Genomic DNA, 22,007 nt, shown 5'->3' with positions numbered 1-22,007 from the left:
TGGCCTCTGCATCAAGAGCCACTAAAAGAGCACTCCCCCTACTGAACCAAAAAAAAAAAACACTCAGTGGTTTTAAAAACAATTTATTAAAAAAAACAAAGTACATCTTTCCATATACATAATAGAAAATAAAGACACCACATTCTGTATAACTTAGGCAAAACATTTTACGTGCATGAATTAGAAATAAAAACAGTTTACACCAAAATAGCATCAGAACATTTGATTCATATATAAAGCTTTTAAAAATAGGCCTCTGTAGACATTTGATTGTTTGAGAAGAATTGACACGCTGACACTGTGTGAGGGCTCGAAGGCCGTGCACACAGCAGCCAATACAGGAGGTCAATGCTTCATTTAAACTGGAGGGCTATTTAAGGGGGGGGGGGGTCACTCTCACAACAACCCCATGGAGGTAAACAAGACATAACACCACTTCTGTTAGTTAATAAGTCACTTGCTGAGGTCGTGCCAGCAACATGGGTCAGGTGGTGGTCCCAAAAAATAAACAGTCACACAAAGAAAAGTCCGCGAATTCCCATTAAGTGTAAACGTGCGTGTGGTGATGCTGAGAAAGGTGAAAAAAAAAGAATGGCACAATATTGGCAGCGATAAACGTGCGCGTGATGATGCTGAGAAAAAAATCCGACACAATATTGGCAGTGATCCCTCCCAAGGACGTCCCCGAGAAAAGCAAGCGAGTGTGATTAACATATACGATGTAACCTTTTATGAAGCTCGTCTGGTAGTGGCGGTGAAAATTCTATTTGGAGCAGTCCGGTTCTTCTGTATGGAAACATGGACGGCGAGCCAAGAAAATAACTGCCAAATGCACTATGACCCTTAAATGTCCTAACACCCTGTGCATACGTGAGCATATAACGACTTAACTGCATACTAGTGAGGATAAGTCAATTCAAGAAATAATTGTTGGCTATGCGCTCTGTGAGTAATGGCTGCCATGATATAAAGCTTTGCCATGTGCTAGTGGGGAAGGAGTGCCCGTGAACTGAAGCCCCCTCTGAAAAGCATCATGTGAACATTAACACCGGTCATGAACGTCCGGCAGGTGCAATGTGACCGAAAGGAGTGTGCGAGTGATGTAATGACGGGAGTGTGTACGTGCGAGGTGCCAGCCCGTCTATGTTTGTGCTCACAGGGCAATGCTGTTGGTGCAGTGCTCAGAAAAGCAGAGCAGTGAGATGGAAGGGTTGTTGCGGTCGCCAGGCAGACCCTTGGTGTTGCTTGTTTCCATTGGATTTCTGCTAATGACTAGATCTAGGCTGCCTCCCGCTTCCATAATCAGGGGCACAGTGAGACAGCAGTCCAAGTCTCTAGTCCGCACACGGTTCACCTGGAAGAATCAAATCAGACAGGAAAAATGACATTTTCATCTTGACAAAGTTGAGTCGAGTAAACAATGCTCCTAGGCATATATTCTTTATCCTCTGTGGAAAAACACCCCATAACTGCAGCTTACAGGGGTTAAGAATGTTTTCGTTTGCGTCGGCATACTGTTATGCTGCCCCCGGTGGCCAAATTAAAACATACAAAAGGAGCTGCAATGTTCATTAGGGTGCGCAGGCGGTTTAATTCTTGAAATTGTCATGATGTAACAGAACAAACTCAACGTCTGACTAGCTTTGCATGCAGTTAAATTAACCCTTTGTGTTTGGTGGAAACTATGCTGCATTTTTTCAAAAATCAAATCATCTGTATTCATGAGTAATGATGTTAGATAACAGTTTTAGGACCACAGTTTGTAGTAAAGAAGGCAATTATAAATGTTTTTAGGGGGCAGTCAATTACTATTCGATTTTTGCCATTTGTGGCCTAATGGCAACAAATCGCTTCTTTAATAGACAGCACTTTGGCACCATTTAGTGGCATATTAGGGCATTTCAGTAACTCAGAGCACCAAACATTAAATAGGTGAGGTATATTCAGCAAATACTTTTGAATAGTCTATAAGACTAGGCATGGAAATACTCTTTCATATCGGTTCACTTCTGCATTACAAAACACCAACAAGAAGGGTTGGAAATAAAATAAGTCCAATGATTGTTTTTGAGCTAGCCTTTTTAAGGGTGTAGTCTAAGTTGTTAATAATAACTTTTTTGACAAGCAAAGAATTGGAGCTCAAGATACGTCATTTGGGTTCACAGAAATATGAAGTACCTGAAGTATACGATCGTAAGGCTTCAGGCCCGCCTGATCAGCCGGGCCTTTGGGGCGGATCATGTTGACAAACACTCCTTTCTCCACAAGTCCGTCAGATACACTGAATCCAAAGTCACGGCTCTCGGGGTCCTTTCTGATAGTCACCTGATAGTCACAGATATTAGACATGTTTACATTTACTATATCTGGGGTATATGAAATCATTTACATAATTTAATTCCTGATGATCAATACCATCAAATACACTTGGCCCACTTGTTTAACTGAAGCAGTGACAGTTGCTGATTTTTTAAATTTGAATTTCTAAAAGAGATAATTGGGTCAGTATCAAACCCTTAAATATGGAAAATATTCAGAAATTTTAAAAAATACAACAGGGTAAAAAGGCAACCTCTCAAAAAAAAAAAAAAAAAAAACACCAGTTCATATTTATAAAAAACTGTAAATTTGCATTAGCTGAGGTGTCACATGACCAATGGAGCATAAATCGATTGGCTAAATGTTGAAGGAACTGGGAAAGGTTTGACTGCTTAATATCAGTAGCTCATAAGAAGTTTTAGCTCATACCAAGTCATAAAAAGTACTACATCAATGTAAAAATATACATATATATATTTATCTGTTGGAACTATCAACGCACAACAGTTATGACCAAACAGTAGCTTTGATTTGCAACCGTGATAACGTTCAATGATAACAACTGAACAGTTTCAACTCATAATATATTACCCAAACAGTCTGAAGGACATCATGATACATGCTCAGACCATCTGATAAACATCAAGATGAGCATGAAGCAGAGAGATTTTTCATTTTTAGACCTACTAGCTCATTTGAAAAGCAAAAACAAGGTCACGCTTACCTTGTGCAGGGCCAGAGTCGTCGAAGACAAACTATTGGAGCCTCTGCCACATCCGCTCAATATGTTGAGGTTGCTGCTGTTCTTTGGTGCCACTTTAGGTTCCGCTTGTTTAATGGGACTTATTTCGGACAGAAACATTGAGTCCTCATCAGTCTTGGTCTCCTCTAGGTAGAGACTAAAAGCGCTACTTGTCATAGATGCCTGTAAGCGCACACAAAAAAAAAGATGAAAATGTAGTGTGGCAACGTGTCCTGTCTGCCTTGTCGGATTCAGTACCAGATTACAAACACAGGAGATCATAAAGCGTCATCTGGCATGTGAAACGAGGTGGGGGGGGATGAGAAAGAGGGGCCTACCTCCAGCTCCCTGAGGATCTCAGACTGGCCACAAGTCTCCAGGTCCTGCAGAGCTTGAGACCAAAAGCTATCGTCCTGATTCAGGGTACCATGGCAATGAGGGGGGCTGATGAATCTACGACAATGCAGGAACCACAACATGAGAGCAGTCTTGTTGTCTTGAGGCCGGTGCTGTCTTCACAGAGGAGCATGGGAAATGTAGCTTTGCACTTTATTGTTTGTTTCTGGGGCTTTGCAAAGGAGAGTCCCTTTAAAAAAAAAAGTCTCAAGACCACACTGGACACATTGAAGAAGAGTCCTTCACAAATGTTTTCTCTTTCGAAATACAAACGCAATTGTCACCACACACACAAAAAAAAAATCAAACAATGAAAGCATGTGACAAAAAAAGAAAAAGAAGTACAGAGACTGATGTGTCCCGATGTGTTTTGGTGTGGACATGAAAAAGGTGACACACCAAAGAGCTTGTGGGCAATTAGTAAAGCAGATCAGAGAGAGAATACCTGAGAAAGAAGAAGAAGAAAAAAAGGACAGTTTGGACAAGCAAACAAAACATAAAAGCATCAATTGACAAGCAAATGTTGCTCCATCTATCTACAGTACGGTATGACTCACACACTGCACTTTGCTTTGGTCAAACAAATCAAACAGAAAAAGCAAAACAGAAGCTCACAAAAATAACATTTTGTGAAAGAATTAAAGCTGCAGGAGCCCACAGGAAGGAAAGTGAAGGAGAAGGCCTGTGCTTTTTTACCCAGGCATCTTGTCCCAGTCATCCTCAGTTAGTCTCCCGTCGTAGAACCCGGAGTGCTGCATCAGTCCTGTCGAGCTGGACCCGACCGGGCTCCTGTACTTTGTTCTTCTCCAGTCATTGGCATTGAGTAACATGTCTTTGTGTAGATAAGTTCCTAAAAAACATTTTTTGGGAAAGAAACAAGCTAGGTAACTGCTCTGCTTTGGGAAGGACGTCCTCTCCTGACCTCACCTTGGCTATTGTACCCGGGGTCACATCCCGAGCCATCCCAGGAGCTCATGGCGGAGTCAATACTGGGCACGGTGGCGGAGTACATCTCGGAGGGTTTAGTGATTCTCTGCGCATCCATCAATTCATCCTCTAAGTCACTCAGAAAGCCAGTTTCTCTGTCCAGGACCCTCCTCGCATCATATTCTGAAAGGGAGCCATGCCAATGGAGCCAAATGTTAAGCCAAAAAAACATAAATGGTTGACTTGTGTCCTGCAGTAGAAAATGGTAGTTTTTATTTTATTTATTTCCTTCCATCCCTCACACTGAAGGCATTTGAGAACAAGTGTGCTTTCTTGCCATGAGAGCGAGGCGAGGCTGACACACGGTCTACTTGTTTCTTGATCTTGAGGGTGACTGACTCCCCCGCCATCTGCAGCAGGTGGATAGCCTCGCTCAACGTTTTGCCTTTCAGACTGACCCCATTGATAGCCAGCACACGGTCCCCTATGTGAATGGCCCCGGTCCTGCAGAGTTTGGAGAGAAGAGCAGACGGAGATACCAGACAGTGCCGACAGCCAGGACGAATCAGAAAACCGTGCGGCTGCCAGCTCGCCGACAGAGCCGCAGACAAAGTGGCTTCTTGTAATGGAAAACAGAAATGAGACAGCCATTGTTTACTGTCCTATTCAACTGAAAACATTTACACAGGGGGCAGTAGCGTCTCTTCGGAATCAAATGCCAGCCTTGGTTTCATTTGTGACCTCTCCTGCTGCCCACATCTCACCTCTCAGCCAGGCCTTTTTTGGTTAGACCCGAAATGACGATAGGATCAAAAGGCTCCTCCGTGCCTGAAATGGTGATCCCCAGAGGTCCATTATATCTCTTCAGCTCCACAGTGTAGATGATGGAACCAGACATCTCCAGCTCATCTGGAGAATAAGACTTGTGTTCAATTTTAACGAGCCAGATTATGGACTGTGAATTTGTGAGATGGTTTTTTTCAGTGCTGGTATGTCATGGGATTTTATTCTACTTTTGCAATAAGTGCCTTTGCTCAACCAAAGTTGGCAAACACTACTGCTTATATTCAAGATGCACACCCTTACCAATGTTGTCCTCATCCTTCTGTATTCGGAGCTTGACCATGTCTTCGGCCTGATCCAGGACGTGCATGGCGTCCTCTATGGTGCAGTCTTCAAGACGCACACTGTCTATAGCCAGCAACCTGTCTCCGGGCTCCAGAGTGCCCGTCCTGCAAGTGTCAAAGGGACCAAAGCTATTACTTGGAACCAGGGGAGCCGCTCTTGACTCATTATGTCAATCCTATTACGATCTCATCGGGATCATTAGGGGTGACCCCAACCTCACCCTTAGCTCTAAGCATCACTGAGCCCTTCTCAAACATACTTCCACTGCGCCACTGAACAATCCAATTATGATTTATTAGATTTGCCATGCAGATTTTGTTTTTTTAATCCCACGCAGAGAGAGATTGTTGATGAAGCAGTCATGTGTGTGACAAATGACATACCTGTGTGCTATGCTTCCTTTTCTAATGTCAGAGATGATGAGTGGCTTGCCAGGCTTCTTACTTGCTGGTTTTCAGAAAAAAACAAAAACACGGAGAAAGGGAATGAATGAGATGTCATCAGATTTTGTTCACAGAGTGGCTGTCGTGATCAACACAATACTGTACCCTGCTGGACAGATTTATACCAAACACTCACCACTGATGGTGATACCCATCTCCATTCCTCTTCGCTTGGGTAGTTTGACATGGAAGGTGCCGCTGCTCGGAACCACCGACTCTAATGAACAGAACAAAACGTAAGTGGCTGCACAGTCCTTGTATGGATATTTATAATAAATTGTACCTGCGACATCAAATTCAATCTCCACTGTAACCTTATTGGCCAGAGCGGAGTCTCTGAGCAGCTGATGGGCCTCCTCCAAAGTGCCATCTTCAGTAGGGATACCATTAATGGTTAAGAGTCTATCTCCAACCTGTATCAAGCCACACCTGCACAAAAAAGCACAATAACATGCAACAACCCCAATAATATATATTTTTTAGGGCTACAGCTGTACTGGTTCTCACTAGAATATACCTCATCTCTACAGGCGTCATCACACCTTGTCATCAATTTTGGATAGCCAGTAGACTTTAGCTTATCCTTGGAGATTACGTCACGCCTATGAAATGAAGTCCTGTCATAAAATGTTAATTGACCAACATCCCCGCGGCAGACTATGCTTTGCATGGAAGCTTAGGTGCTTACATCCCAGTGGGGGCAGAATCCCCCGGACTGAACAACTGTTCCACTACCGCTTGATTTAAATTGTGCCACACAGGGGGGTTGACCCTTTGCAATGCCATTATTACCTCACAGGACAGCGGGCCACACCAAAAAGGCACGTAACAGGAGACATGAACACATTTGAGTTGGCAAGGTCAATTTTAAACAAACAGCCCAAAAAAAAAATGTTGGTTTTTTTGAATGTGCATCCACTTTTATAAGCATCTTTCCCCATTGAGATGCATGGAACTGACAATGTGTAAACCCCCGAGCCCCCCACCAAAAATGCAATTTGTGAAATGACATTTAGAATGTGGAAAATAGCACTCTGTGACATTGTACTTTATAAAAATATGCATAAATGACAATTCAACAGATTTGAAAGAATTTAACAGTTTGGGCACTTGTTTGATTTTGATTTTTTACTTCAATTTAATGACCTGTGCTACTCCTTCAAGTGTGCAAAACCTGGCCACCTGGAGGCAGTATAACATATTTGCACGACTGGCAAATTGTAGTTATATTATTTTTTTCACAATGGGTACAAAATATGCCTTTGAGTTATGTCTGTCCACTTGTGCACCCACTGTTTTTTACTTTTCTTTTTACTTTACTACAGACACTGATCCTGTTTGATAGCCAGTCTGTGTATCTTTATCTTATCTTTCAACATTGTCATTAATAAGTACATTTGCCCCTTGATGCTTATGAAAAACCTTGTTTGGAAGAGGAACAAAGTGAAAGATAATGTTGAGTTATTTGTCTGTCGGCCTCATTTCTATCAGCGTGATGCATCTCTAATGTGTCTGCCTTCAAACCAAATACTCATGTGGCTAAAATTAGCCTGCTTGATGTGTCATTGCCTGGCTGAATGATTAGCTCTCCAAGTTCAAGGTGACTCCCTATACTGTATGAATTGTGCTTCGTATTTGGTGTCTGTGCTTTACCTCTCAGCCGGGCTGTCTGGTTCAATGAAGCGGATGATGGGTGGAGCAGAAAGAGTTTCTGTAGCAAAGACACCCCCTTGCAGCTGGATCCCAAAACCTGTAAGCGGATCCCCCCTCAGGATGACCTCGCTCACTTCCACATGAAAAACTTGGCCCCCAGGGCCTACAGAACTGGATGCCAGCGACACTGAGAGAGGGGACATCATGGGGGGGGGGGAAGTTAGTGGAGACATGACATAGAAATGCAATATGAGGAACTGGTGTGAAATAAAAACAGGCATGTACTAGTCTACCACACACGCAGGGTGACAGAAACAAAATGAGTCATTCAGAAGTGTCAAGTCGATTTTTAGATTTACAGTGTGAGACACTGGCAGGAAGAAACCAGAACCAAAGCCTTTTAAAGGAAGCTAAACTATAGAAATAAAACAGCCAACCTACCTGAACATCCCTCCCTCCCTCCCTCCCTCCCTCCCAACCCACCAACCCATCCAATTTGTCATACATGAGCTCTTGTGGTCCTTCTTTCTGTTCCGCCTCTTGCCAGTCGAGATCCGAGGACTGGTGGGTGCGGTGGGCACCATGGGGCAGGGCAGCGTGCTGCTCCCCTGACTGCTGAAGCCTGAGGTGGCTGTGGAGGAAGGGGAGAAGCCACCACTCACCAGAGCTGCAGACATGAGACATTGCACTCTACTTATCGACAGCCTCGGATAGAGCTGACTTTCCCCAATCTTTATTAAAGCGACCTTTTACAATCGAAAAATAGAAGGCGGCTCATTTAATCACTTTACCCAAATGTTTAAAAACAAACCACTCTAAAAAAAACCAAAAAAAAGACTCCAGCATACCTCTAGTGCTCTGTACCAGTGCATAATGAACATTAATCGTCAATTCTCACGATTGAAGTGGTACCACACTTTCTAACCACTGCAGCGGGTTGCAGAATTGCTCACCCCCTGGATTAAGCCTAGTTGTACCTTGTGCCATCTAGTGGAAGAGCACTTAATTGTTCAATGGATTGATTATTTATTTTAAATAAAATACACTGTATTTTAAGACCAATTAAAGGAATTAGATAAGCTCCTGATGCTGGGGATAGGAAAAAAATCCATAGCAAAACACAACCTTACTTTCATTCACGCAGGTGATCTAAAAAGGTATGTGGTTGTCAAGGTTGCAAAGATTTATCGAAGGTGTTGAAGAATGGGCTCCTTCGATGACGTCTTGCCACCAGCGAGGCTGTCACAAACGATCACTTACATTTGCAGTGGTCCTGCTGATTGTGCGGGTGGCTCGGGCTGCTCCATGTCTTGCCGAGGCTGCCGTGAGGAGGTAAGCAGAAGTTGCTGCTTTGGTCCCAGTGATGATGACTGCTCTTCTGTACTTTTACTGCAGAAACAAATCAGCACTTAGGAGTGAGGCAGACACGCTCTTGTATTATCCACGTTTTCTAAATCCTACCCATGAAATCACACTTCCACTCCCGTGTCTAAAATTGCACCAAAACACACCGCCTGGGGGATTATCCAGAGCGGGGTAATTGATATTTAATGTCTTTCGTCATGGTGCACCTAATCCTTTGGTTTGATGTGTTAAGAGTGTTTGACGCACACTGATGGTAAACGGTGGATGGTGAGAATACAGAAGCTTACGTTTTCTGGCAAACTTCCAAAAAACTGCATTGAAATTGGAAATCATGTTTAGAATATTCTTCTCGAAAAAGCTCCAAAGGCTATGCGCAAGATAACCGCTAGGCATGATGCTGCTGTCCTTTGCGGCACGAAAAACACGCCTTTATTGGGACAGCTGATTGCGTGCTGTCTAATGAGGTGCAAAGGTCATATTGGATAAGTGTCAAACCTAAGGCGTGCGGGCCAGAGCCGAGCTTCCACTTCATTCTATGTGGCCCTTGTGACTTTGGCTGAAAATTAACCATCAAAATGATGATGCTGAAGCCATTGTGTAAAATGATGGGATTCCAACACACTAAGTAAAAGACAAAAAGTCTTATCGACCTAATGCTACCTAATGCTAGCTAAATGCAAAGTCCGTAAACAAACACAGTGCAGCTCAGCTTCTGGCCAAATAAAATACTAAACCCTCAGTTATGCATGATAAAAATGTAGTAATCGTCTATTCTTTCCCTCCCAAAAAATGTAATCACACATTCTAATCATGTTAATAAGCATTAACCTAAAGAAATTTATCTAAAGTGAAATGGTTGTTTTAAAAAGAGAACATGTTTTTGTTCACTATCGCCCAAACAGCTGCTTATTGTGAAGTGAGTCAAGTTCACCGCCATTTGCATCTCAAATGTTTGTCAAAGCAAAAAATTGTATCAAGAAAAACTTGTAAGTGGCATCACTCATATCTCAAGGCCCTCTGCATGTGGTTTTAGAATTTCGAAAGTACAGTGCCAGTGTAATTGGCCGCATGAGACTGCTCCTGACAACGAGCAGACATGGACTCAGATAAGAGTGAGGCCTTCTTATGAAATAAGATGACCTTGTGTGTGGGAAGCACCTCAATAATTAACTTCCTTTACAGATTCATTAAGACGTGTGTCACTGCACGCTAAATGTGACAGTAATCCTTGCTGCTTCCTCAGCGGGGGTCTAATCTGTGACAACTTGCTCACATGCAAGGCGGATTTGCTGCAACCATGGATGACGACACATTAAGCGCATGATAAGTTTATGATACGTTCCACTCGCATAAAATAACCTAGGACTCTTCATCCTGGTGAAATGGTCCTTATCTGACAAAGCTCTTGACCGTTCACACTAAGATCACCTAGATGAGACTCTTTAAGAAATGTTTTTCTCGTTCTGGGCTGGTTTAAAAAAAAAAAAAAAAGCTAATCTCATAGTGGCCAGATCAATCTCAAAACCACCCATAGGAGATTAAGCACTGCATTTTATGGTCATGCTGCTTGGGGGTAAATGGGCTGTCAAAATGTGGTTTTGCAATATGACAAGAGACTGAAGATTTCAGAGGACATGCAAATGACTGCGTATGCGCTGCACGTTGAGGGAAGTTAAATGGCCCACAGGAGCTCCTTGTGGCTTGTAAAACAGCTGCAGAGTGGTCAATACGAATATGTGAGTGGTTTGTTGTTTGTATCCATCATGTCTCCAGTGTGGGACTCAAGATCCTGTATGTAGTACATGCACACGCATGCAAGCTCACGTGCTACACACATTGGTTGATTCACAGTACACGCAAGAAACCGCTGGGAGGAAGATTGTCACGACTCGGTTGCTTTATTATGTCTCGGTTACCATGGTTTCCGTTGGCGTTGCCCCTCCCCTCTTGTGTTACCTCACAATCAGTGCAATCAGTCACCTGCCTCTTGTTACCTGTCGTGTATTTAAGTCCTGTCTGACCCTCACTCCTGTCGGGTCGTTGATGTCTTCACGTTTGATGTCTTCTTGTCTCTGTCGGTCAGTCCTGTATGATTCGGTCTGTGAAGTTGTTTGCTGGTTCTGTTGGTCTGTTCCCCTAACCCTCCCTTCCAATGACCTTTTCTCTTTTGTACGCCTCATTAGATAGATATTTGCAATGTAATGATACCGCTGAAACTTTTTATTATGAATTCTGGTTTGGTGCATACACAATGCCTACAGTAAAATGTGGTGGTGGCAGCAGCATGGTGCTTTGGGGAGGATTTTCTGTAGCGAGAAAAAAAGCCTTAGTGAAGGTAGAGAGCATTAAGAACAGATTAAAAGAGTTGTCAGTGTTAGCACAAAAGCTTGAGGCTTTTGCTGGAAAGAAACCGAATGCCAGGGAAGGCAGACTAGAACAGCTGAAATTTATTTTGACGTACTTGATTTATTAATTCTTGGGGGGATTATGAACAGTTCTAAAAACTAGTCAGTGTTCGCATCTTGCAAAAAAAAAAAAAAAAAAAGCCAACTAGAACATTTTAAACTCTTTTGGGGCTTAATCAGAGCCACACGAAATGGAGCTCCATTCTGACTCCCACTTAACAAGCAAGTGATTATGTAATTCTAAATACATCCCCATCCCCTAATAAGCGGGAACACACGATAGCCTCACCTGTGTCTTGTGGCCGGACAGGCAGCCGGCTCTGACTGGATGGTAGAATTTCCAGTTTGACAACCTCAGTGGCGTTCCCCAGAAGCTGCAAGGCCTCCATCAGAGAGCAGTGTTCAGTACTGGTTCCATCGATAGTCAGCAAGGCGTCGCCTGGGTGCAGCGCGCCACACCTGACAGGATGACAGAGCCGATAATAAATCTGGGAATATTTTTTCATGTCTGTCGATGAGGTAGCTTCACCTTTCGGCCACGCTGGCCGCCTTGATCTTGTCGATGATGATAACTTGCTTATTCCTGTATATGGATGTGGTGAGGCTAAGGCCCAGACTGGAGGAGACCCCTTTAACTATCTCCACTAGCAGAGGACCCGAGGCCTGTTGCACTGCTTCTGCAACAAGTAACACACATTCAAAACATTAAATCCAGCCTGGAGAAGAAGACCAAATGCCCATGACTCGCTATTGAAACTAAAATCATGTGTGCTTAAAAACTACATTCTTATGTTTCATTCAGCAGTGGGGTGCAGCTTGACATCTTGCCACCGCAGCACCACTGGAGCTTGGAGGCACATAATGCTTGTCAACTGTTCATATCCAGCATTTTTATATAGGTCATGTTGGGAAAACATGCTTGTTAACAAAGCAAATAGGTTGTACAGGGGAAGTGAGAGAGCGAGCCAGCAACACGTGACGGTAATCCATCCACGCTTTCCCTGTTGCTCTCGGGCCCGAGCGACTCCCCTGGTGGCATCTCCAGCACCGAGCCTCACTTGCGTCCACGGAGCCAAACGGCCACATTATTTACCCTCAGAGCACCGCTGCCCTACCATGCCTCCACATATTCCCCGTGTGTGTGTGCTCACCCATGACAGAGATGTCATACTCAATCAGGAACAAGGCTTCCTGGCTGCTCTGCATCAGCGTGGTCAACGCGTCAGCATGCTTCTCACGGTTTAAAGGCATGCCGTCTATGCTCAGGATTCTGTCGCCAGCCTTTACCGTGCCCTCCCTAGAGAAAGACAAGAGAGGGAAAACATCAGTGGCGAGATGCAAGTGTCCCGACACCCGTCATGCTAAATCATTGAAGAGTTCTACGTGAGCGTTCCCTCCCAGGTGAGATGAAGGCGAGATGAGCTTAAGTTGGACCAAACGTTTTGGTGCAGCCTCATTTCATGAAGAAAATGTACAATGTTTGCCTGAGGATAAGCCGTGGCCTTTCTGGTTTTAGAGAAGCCACACGTGTTGTGTATGCTTCTTTCACGCAGGGGTGAGCAGAGACAAGAAGCTCGAAAGGCATGGTTGTCACGATTCTCCATGTCCCACTGGACAGCCTTCATTTGTCTCAGTGATGCCCAGTATAGAGCTCAGTAGGTTGGTAATCCTCCAATTTCACTTCACTGTTGTGAAAAAAAGTATTACTTTTTTAATCTTTATTCATCTATCAGTGCCAGCGGCACATGGTCAAAGGCGGAACAATTAAATGCTCTTCCACAATTAATCAGCGTAAACACTTGTCGCCAAGCATTCCTACAACAGATTTAATTCTTCCTGTGAGCTCATCAGCGTTCACATAATTTGTGAGGTAAGATTTTTTTCTGTAAGGGGCAATCAAGTCAAAAATATTCTTCACAATATGTTCTTTGCAGCCCCTCTAGTCTAAACATTCTGATTTAATATTGCTTTTGATGAATATGAAGTAAGCAAAATCCACCCATTTTTGTCCATCTCAGGGAGAGGCCAGTTAGTTCTACTTAAAATCTGTCATTAATAACCAGTAAGGGCAAATAATGCACCAAAAGCGCAGAGATGTAATACTACTGTTGTCCATACCTGTCAGCAGGACCCCCTGCCCTGACGTGGGTCACCACCAGAGGACGAGACTTGCGCCAGTCCTCATGAAAGCCCCCTTGTGAAGACCAGAAGAACTATACATCAATTCTCTTTAAGACTAACGCAATGAGACGGTCAGTGACGTACCTCGCATGACAAAGCCAAAACTGTTGCCCTCTTTGAGCAAACACACCTCTGTGGTTTTGCTTATGACTCCTGGCGGAGTCTGGACTGTTAGAGGAAAATAAATTGGACTGGATTAGAATCAACATTTACAAGACATGAAATACAGTCGGTACATGCAGTGGATATAAAATAAAACTCTGTTCAAATGCCAGGTTTTGTGACCAAGATAAATCAGTGCAAACTTTTTTCAACATGGCCTATCACGGTACAGGGTCATAAGTTTTGTGCCAACATTGACTTGAGTTGAAAGTTCATAATTCTTCCCTCCATAATTAAAGCCCCAGTTTCAGTTGAAGAATAGATGAAACTGATTCTCCTGAGTTTTCTTTCCTCTCTTGAATTGATTAAAAAAAGAATTAATTAGAGTTCAACAGTAATGATGGAAAAGATTGATCTATCTTGGTCTCATTTTTTTATGACAAAATCTTGGATTTGAACAGTGAGGGGTTGAATTTTGATATCCACTTCTAAGTGCAAGTGCGGGTAGACTTGACGTACGTAACGGAGGCAGCTCGTACTCCACCTCCAGGACAACTCGCTCCCCGATGTTCTTTAGCAGGCTGATAATCTCATCGTGACGAAGTTTGGACAAGTTGATGCCATTCACTGACTTAATGTGGTCTCCTACATTCAGCTGGTCACTTCTGGAGGGAGGAGAAAATTAAAAACATCTCGTTTGAAAATTGACAAATTTCCAAAATGTCAACCCCAAGAATGTCATCTTGCCACTCATTGCAGGACTAATTAATTGAATGATTCTGACCCTTTTTCCTGTCTCACCTCCGGGCCGTTGCCGATGGACGCTACAGGCAGGCAGGCACGCTAACAAGCAGAGCTGACTGGCCCTGTCATCCAGTCGCCTCTCATCACACAATGTCACTGCCAGTCTCTCTCCTGTCTGCTCGCATGACTCTCCACTCAGTAAATTAGCTCACACATCCACCAAGCATGTCACACGCTGCTTAATCATCGCAAAATGTGATTTTTTTTTTTTTTGTCTACGACATTTTGCTCTCCCGTGGTTGATTTTAGGAAAAACGGGTAGTCATAATGCTGGACATTTAGGGGAACCGCTTGGAGTGATTATTTAGCGAGACGGGATGAGAAGTCTTTTATTTTGTTTTTTTTTATCCAGTAGATCAGACCTTTCCCCAGGCTTTGGCTTTGATAACTGTAAGCTTATTTTTAAAAACAATTCTGTTTAAACACAATTCAAAGTAGTATTTGCTCTTCAATTGTTGATTTTCAGTAAATATTTTTTATTGTCAGTATCACTATTATGATGATTGATTATTTTATTTTTTTCATCAACAGACAGGAAGCAAAAATTTTGTTCACTTGGCTATTCAGCGCTCCATTATAAAATAACAAGGGCATTTCTTGGAGAAATCTCTGTTGGCATCAAGCTGACTTAACACAACAGTAAAGTCCTGCAGGTGAGCTAATGTAGGTTTGCAACATAAGCATGTTTGTAGAAGCGGAGCTAAGTGATGCAGACAGCGTCCGCTCAGCCGCATCACGGTGTGCAAGCAGATCTCACCTGGCAGCCAGCCCACCTGGACGTAGATTTGACACTCTGGGCTTGCCGTCCTTATCGGAGCCCCCGGAGATGGTGAGGCCAAGGCTGCTGCCTTCTCTTTTCATCAGGTCCACTGTGGTCACTCCTCGGCACTCTTCTGTGGACCCACCATAAGGCGAATAAAGCATTAGCATAGAACATTTCACGTTTTAGCCTCTCTGTAGCAATCACTTGAATCAGAAAGAAAATAAAGCAGTTGTAATCTTGAGGAAAAAAAACATGGAATTCCGATCTCTGATTTCTATTTGTGTCATCATCAAGTCTTGTGATGTAATGTGCTGTGATTGATTCGAGTGGTGCAGTCCAAATACAATGGGAACATGTTTTGATAACATGCCCATATTTTTTTCTTCTTTTCAGTGAAAGCATTTGAAAAATTAGTAAGAGGGGAAGCGATTTTATATGCAAAGAAGTCTTTTTTTTTTTAGTGTGCCAAGTTATTACAAAATGATATTTGCATAATCAGCAACAGTTCTCCTCATTTTAATTTGCACTCAAAGTGCTTCATAAAATCAATCATACATTCCAAAAAATGAAACTTAAAACTGATAACACGTATGTCATACTAGCAAAAATGTCTGTTGAATAAGGACTACTACTTATTTTTTCCCACAAGTATGTGTTCTAGCGTGTCAGTGATTTTGTCACCTCCGGATTATTACCATTGACAAACACGCCATACAATCATTTTTTCCCCCCTCTGTTTCTAAGTATGCAGGTTGAGTGCATCCACATGCATCAAGCTACAGACAGAAAACAAAATCATGCACATGCAGTCATGTTTGACTAAATCGTACCTGAAAGGCTGGGCCTCTGGGAGAAATGCGATTGGTCAGATACCCCGGACTGCTTGTTTCCTTTTGCGTATGGTCCCTCATCTGAGGAGACAGCGAGGAGGTATGTTAAGAGGCACTGTGGCTCAATGAGGAGAAAATCTCTGAGGCAGATGGCCAAATGAACAAACCATTATGCACCTCATGACAGATGCTCATGCTTTTATTAGCCTCAACTGCACCTTGGCTAATGCGGGGGCTGGCTGCATAGTGGGGGCACTTTGATTTGAATGAGTCAGTACGCAGCTTAATCCGTGATGTACTTTCTGTACGAGAATGATCGGTGCTAGCTCAGCCCTACACAAGCTTATGAAAAGGTCAGATGGAGAAAAAATGTTGAGGATCTATTCATGACAAGAAAGTATTTTGAGCAAGAGGGTTTTATGCCACCACTTGAGCCTGAGGATTCTCCTGATGCAACAGCGCACGGTTAATGGACTGTTTTGTGCATGGGGAGAAAAATCATCATTTTCGAGTCATTTAGAGCCGCAGCCACGATAAATGCTCAATTTGCTCTGCAGGGTAGAAAGTGTTTCTTGCTCCTTCCATTCCTGAAACATATTGTATGTACGTTGCCTGTGCTTCTCGTTGGCTGAATTATTTGACATTCTGGGCCCTATTTTTGCGCTCAGCGATAATCGCAGTCTGTGTGTAAGGGTGAAGATTTTTTTTTTTGCATTGGTATTTTGGTAGAAAAGGTTGTGCACCATTACAGCAGGGTCTGGCAAATTTCCAAACACGGTAAACTAGACTTGACAATGAAGATGTGCTGAGCTCACGTGTGCCTGTCCACAGAAATGTGGTTCTCTGGAAGCTCACCGTGTTTTAACAATGACAGAACATCGTGTCAAGAATGATAAAGAGCTGCACGTGTCAAGCCTAAATGGATCGAAACGTGCTTCACAATGTCATCACAGTCAAAACTGTGATGCTCAATCGGTCGATCCCTCAGTAATCTTGTGAGATTTCTTGTGACAGATACTATTGTTAATTCATGGACTGCGAAAAAGAATGATGATTAAAAACTGAAAAAACCTTTGCCGTGTTTTGCAATGCTGGATATATTTCTTCTCAGGAAAAAAAAATGGTGTGATTTTCAAGTGCAGCAACGCTTCATAGAACTAAACATTGGCAAAATTGTTTATTATGAGTGTAACCAGTCCATCCATCCAAAAAAAAAATAGCACCCATAGATTTTGGCCACTAAGGCCATTTGTGTGCACATGAACCGATTGGATGGAAAGCTTCAAGTCTTCATCTGGCCATCACTTGCTCTCAAGTCAAAACAAAAAAGCAGCTTGCATTTTGAAAAAACGCTGTGGATTTATTGTGATTCCAGACGTGTTGATAGAACAACAACGCATTGTCTCGATGGGTGCTCTCTTACTTCGCTTGAAGAAAAAAACAAAGACTAAAAGCAATCTAGAGGGCAATTGGAGGTTTGTGTACATTGCTCAAGGGTTCCTTGGCTGTACTCAAGAAGTAAGCTGGCACTTCTCCAGCACGTTTTGAACCTGCCATCTTTTGGTCAGCGAGCCAAGACCTAACGGCCAAAACCGAGCAGCCCACTAAGGACCCAACTGCTGTGAGGGAGGGCTTCAAACTCAAAAGTCACAGAGGCTCTGTCGAAGCATTTGGGGTCTGAAACCTCTGACCTGGATACAAAGACTCAAGAAGCAAAATCTTTGCTTTTCACCCAGCCCCTTAACTCACAGAAATATCTTTGTCTATTTCCCCGTGATGTAAAGAAGACACATTAGCATACTATGGTATTTTACACACATCCTTGCACAAATTCCCAGCGTGCTTGCCCAAAGGTACGAACACACATAGTCAAGTGAGTGCCACATCACAAAGATGTTATCTTGGGCAAAAATCTTAATACCACACAGATTCCTGGGGGCCTTGACAGTCCAGCAGCTGTCATTGCAGTCAAAAGGCAACATTAGCTGTAGGTTACGAGGATGGGCACGTGATGGGCCACCACTGTAGCCTTCCATCCCGAGGCTTAGCAGAAGCATCACTCGCCCTCAAGATGCTCCGCTCAAGCTGATTAATAACTGACTGTGAGTTTGCCAGAAGAGCTGCATGTCATCACAATTCTAATTGTGGAGTCTATGATGAATATACATCAGATGAATAAATTAACTGCCGGTTTAAATCAGAGCACTTGGTGCCATGCGCATTAGGATGGAGGTTAAATATGTGGCAAGTGGGCGGGGGTGTGGCAAAAATGTGCCGATGAGGTCATGATGCTATTTTCAGATGTCAAGCCTGGTTCGCAAACGGGCCTAGTTCAATTCTATATCGGTCGACATTACAGTTGGCAGGAGGGCGCGAGGCGCCGGCGAGACGCGCTTGCCTTCTCCCGCAATATATTTAGTCTCGACAACGGTGGTGTTAAACTGTAACAATTCTCTCGCCCCAAATCCTCTTGGATGGCACCAAAGATGACACATGGTGAAGATGAAGCGTGGCTTGTCTTACCGTTCTTAGAGTCTCTCCTCAGACCACACAGCATGGCTGCAGCTCCCTTTGGAAAGTCACCTTGTTGATAGTAAGTCCACCTGAGGAATAAGTTGGTGACTGGGACGTTTCACCTGCTCAGATACAAGAGGCAACCCATCTTTGTCCCTCTCTTTATCCGTGCCTAAGTCAAGACCTGTTCCTCCAAATGTCTCAGTTGGTACTTGGATGCCCAAAAAACAAGTCTATCCAATTCTGGTTTTGCAAAAAATCCCCCAAAAGGAGATAAATGCATTCCTTTCTTGCCATTCTCTTGCAAAATGTTGATCTCTTTCCACTGGATTTATCATTCCCCTTCTCATGTGCTCACAGACTCACACATAACCCTCTCTCTCAGGCGCACACACACACACACATAGACACACACTCGCTCTCTTTGCCAGAGGGGCTCAGTGAGGCGGGAGCACACCACTGTCACTGCTCCCTCCCCCTACACACAAACGCACGCTCACACGTGCACACGCACGGTTTTCACCTACCAAATCAAACAAGCGTCATTATACGTGCACATCCACCCACACGCTAAAACTTCACGTATTAATTGCTCACCACGTGCACAACAGCATATGTGCAATTCCACAGGGGTAATCATGTGTGATCGTGTGGTTTGAATGATCATTTGGCCTGACATTCGAGCCATCTGAAGAGAGAAGGCAACAGATCTGTTGGCACAACCGCTGCTACACCTGTCGAAACATTTGTCACAGGCGCACTCCTCGACGCCTGTCACTTCCTGAGGCCAGCTGAGCAGAGTCAAACTGCGTTCACACACACATGCAGGCCCGGAGTGGATAATCTGGAGCCCCGGGAGAATCCTCGGTGGGCCGGGCTGCTTCATGGGGTCCTTCTGGGGTGGCTAGTTGGTCCCAAAAAGCCAATTCTTATGATCTGCTTGTTTGTTTCAAAATCATCAGAAAGTGTCACTTTGTTATTGCCTTCTCATTGCAATTATATTTCCAAATTGAATGTGGAGGCTAGGCCAGTTTGATGCATATATTTTATATTGCATATATTTATATTTATATAGCACATATTTATATTATATAGCACAGGCTATACTGCATATATATTTTGTTATGAGAATTTTTGTGATGTTCTTTAACGTACCTGTTACTGTGTGGTAAACATAAAGTGCATTGGAAGTGGTGTGAATTGGTTTCAAATAACAGGAAGTGACATAGTCCCTGCCTAAATGTTGCTGAATTAAAAATGTTTTACAAATTTGCGTTGTTACAGTAAGCGTTTAGTCATGAACACTTCCTGCCTATAATATTGTCCATTTTAATGAATTATTTTCATAATATGAATCTTGTTGTTGGAGGGAATGATAAGCTATTTTAGATTGATACAAAAATAAGCGTAAAATTATATATATTTGTTAAAACATGAAGAACTCATGAGGGAAGGTCTGAGCCGGGAAACCCCGGGGCTAAAAATAAGTCCCACTCAGGCCTTGCACACATGCAACAATGTTTACACGCAGGCAGCTCTTTAACAAAAATTCGAGAGAGGTCAGGCTAATTTCCAGAGGTTACAAACAATTCCTCATTTCTGCACTAGACCCATTTAGTCAGCTGTTCCACTTGTTATAAAACACTTAGCTGAGGGTAATTTCCTCTGGGAGCTTTTTATTCCTCTCTAATAGCCTATTAATCACTAGCTGCATGAAGGGAATCAGGAAATGGAATATTGACGCTGCGGTGATTACAAGCAAACCTCTGGAAGTAGATGACAAATGTAATAAAAACAAACACTAATGTATGGGTTTTTCATCTCTGAGAAGAGAACCACCATTACTCAGGCTAAAAACACAGTCCAGAAACTGAATAAACTCCCTTTCAAAGCAAGTTTACATTGCGTTACATTAGTGGTGGATCATCAGGGCCAACAAGGTCTTCTCTGCTTGCCGTAACACTTTCAGAAGCACTGGCCTAAATTCTCTCATACATTTGGTGCTTTGAGATATGACCTTAATTTGTTCCGTGACCACGCTAGTCACTCAAAATACAAAAAAATATATAGTAACAGTTTAATTTAATGTAAAAAAACAAACTAAAACGTTCTTGCATTGCAATTTAATAATAAAAGAAACATTTTTTTTAAATTAATTAATTAATTAATGAAATTTAAATGATCATTTTTTAAATCCTCAAAAGACATAAAACAAAAAATAATAAGATAAAAAAATTATATTTTTTTAAATCCTTGAAAGTCATGACCTCCCATTTTTCATCACACATCAGTTCATCTCCATTAATCTGACCAGGCTGCCATCTTGCGGTAGTAAGGTGAAAATGCAACTTAAAACAAACGACGTCATCTAAGAAGATGCTACACTAAAAACAGACCAGTCGATCCGTATTATTCATATAGTCATATTATTTGAAATATTTGTAATCATGCTCTGAAGTTGCGTCTCTCAACATAGAACATGCAACCATGTTACTAAAAGCTGTCATCGAGGAGAAAAAAAATAGTATCATGCAAATTGCTGTTGCAAAAAAATAAAATGACAATTAAAGCTTTATTTTTAAGTATGTTCTAAACCAGTTTACGCAGCAACATGACAAGCATATATGAGTGCAAAAACTGAGTTTTGGATTGGTTTGACAACTACTGGGATTATTTAAATAAAAGTTAACTGTAAAGGAATTAGTCAGCAATATTTATTTGAAATGTTTTGGGGGTCCTTTAGTAACAAATGCGTAAAATATGAGGTGACAAATAAAATAGTTTTGTGTCTCGTGTGTTTCAGTTTGTACCTTTTGTCCTCGCGCGTACGATGCCCAGTCGACATCTGAGTGAAAAGGAGAACATCCTCCTCTTCCCTCCTGCAGAGTGGCCATTTCTCCTCAGAAGGTCGGACTGTGAAAAGCCAAATGAGACTTGCTTCGGTGTGAGGTGGCTTTTTCCAAATATGAGTCTTGTTGACATGTTCATCGTCTTGACCTATGACAAGAACCCAATGGATTCTTCTACTTTCCTGAATGAGTCTTTGCCAAAAATCCTTGTCCCTTCCAGCTTTCAAGTGTGGCTTGAAGACTCAAATGTTGGTTTAGCTTCTCTCCTCCTCGCTTGACAAGGTGACCGGCAGATCATATTTTTGTGTGCATCCCTGGCACTATGGAGGTGACAGATGGCATACGACAAAGGGGCACAGCCTGGCTTCCATATCGCAATGGAAACTTTCTCTGCGGGGTACCGCCTCTCAACACCACAATCTGGACATACTTATTGAATGAAACCATTGTGGGTCTACAGAAATAAAAATGATAAAGGATTTGTAGATAGGTCCCATAGAGTTGAAATGAGCTATGTACAAATGTGCATTTCAACAATCCTTAAACGGTCTTTCCATTGACCACTAGCACTTTTTATTCTCATTAA

The 22,007-nt window shown here is 42.8% G+C and overlaps 1 protein-coding gene and 1 long non-coding RNA gene across 8 annotated transcripts; one reads left to right on the top strand and one right to left on the bottom strand.

Moving 5' to 3' along the window:
• Nucleotides 1-67: 67 nt before the first annotated feature.
• On the bottom strand, nt 68-21,718 carry LOC125989083 (glutamate receptor-interacting protein 2). Of its 4 annotated transcripts, none has more exons than XM_049755072.2 (24): nt 21,383-21,712; nt 16,059-16,139; nt 15,223-15,358; nt 14,181-14,326; nt 13,644-13,727; nt 13,497-13,572; nt 12,530-12,675; nt 11,908-12,055; nt 11,668-11,837; nt 8,869-8,997; nt 8,114-8,275; nt 7,609-7,795; nt 6,239-6,384; nt 6,092-6,172; nt 5,896-5,959; nt 5,471-5,616; nt 5,149-5,293; nt 4,722-4,888; nt 4,385-4,567; nt 4,154-4,307; nt 3,400-3,514; nt 3,044-3,244; nt 2,179-2,325; nt 68-1,354 (listed from the first exon to the last, which is right to left on the bottom strand). In XM_049755072.2, exons 1-24 carry the CDS (start codon nt 21,558-21,560, stop codon nt 1,154-1,156), a joined length of 3,393 nt encoding a protein of 1,130 aa, XP_049611029.1. In that variant the 5' UTR covers nt 21,561-21,712; the 3' UTR covers nt 68-1,153. The 4 variants fall into 4 exon arrangements, with proteins under 4 accessions (XP_049611029.1, XP_068505978.1, XP_049611030.1 ...); XM_068649877.1 differs by having other exon boundaries at nt 8,114-8,239; XM_049755073.2 differs by lacking the exon at nt 21,383-21,712 and adding an exon at nt 18,582-19,147.
• On the top strand, nt 10,520-15,352 carry LOC125989093 (uncharacterized). 4 transcript variants are annotated; one of them, XR_011086464.1, is made up of 7 exons: nt 10,520-11,051; nt 12,645-12,779; nt 12,932-13,037; nt 13,112-13,248; nt 13,507-13,630; nt 14,997-15,118; nt 15,216-15,352. It is a non-coding gene; the product is annotated as an uncharacterized lncRNA (long non-coding RNA). The 4 variants fall into 4 exon arrangements; XR_007488596.2 differs by lacking the exons at nt 14,997-15,118; nt 15,216-15,352 and having other exon boundaries at nt 10,533-11,051; nt 12,558-12,779; nt 13,507-14,953; XR_011086463.1 differs by lacking the exons at nt 14,997-15,118; nt 15,216-15,352 and having other exon boundaries at nt 10,566-11,051; nt 13,504-14,953.
• Nucleotides 21,719-22,007: the final 289 nt, after the last annotated feature.

Source organism: Syngnathus scovelli, chromosome 2 (assembly GCF_024217435.2).
Source record: "Syngnathus scovelli strain Florida chromosome 2, RoL_Ssco_1.2, whole genome shotgun sequence".
Classification (NCBI taxonomy): domain Eukaryota; kingdom Metazoa; phylum Chordata; class Actinopteri; order Syngnathiformes; family Syngnathidae; genus Syngnathus; species Syngnathus scovelli.
Note: the sequence above shows the minus strand (reverse complement) of the source record. Positions and strands in the feature narration are given on the sequence as shown.

Bases quoted from the DNA above. Each gene is read 5' to 3' on its own strand.
- LOC125989083 (XM_049755072.2), bottom strand. From the start codon at position 21,560: ATGAACATGTCAACAAGACTCATATTTGGAAAAAGCCACCTCACACCG. The intron at 7,796-8,113 runs GTATGACAAATT...CCCCTCTCTCAG, and splicing joins GAAGGACCACAAGAGCTCAT to TGTCGCTGGCATCCAGTTCT. The intron at 5,960-6,091 runs GTGAGTGTTTGG...TCTGAAAACCAG, and splicing joins GATGGGTATCACCATCAGTG to CAAGTAAGAAGCCTGGCAAG.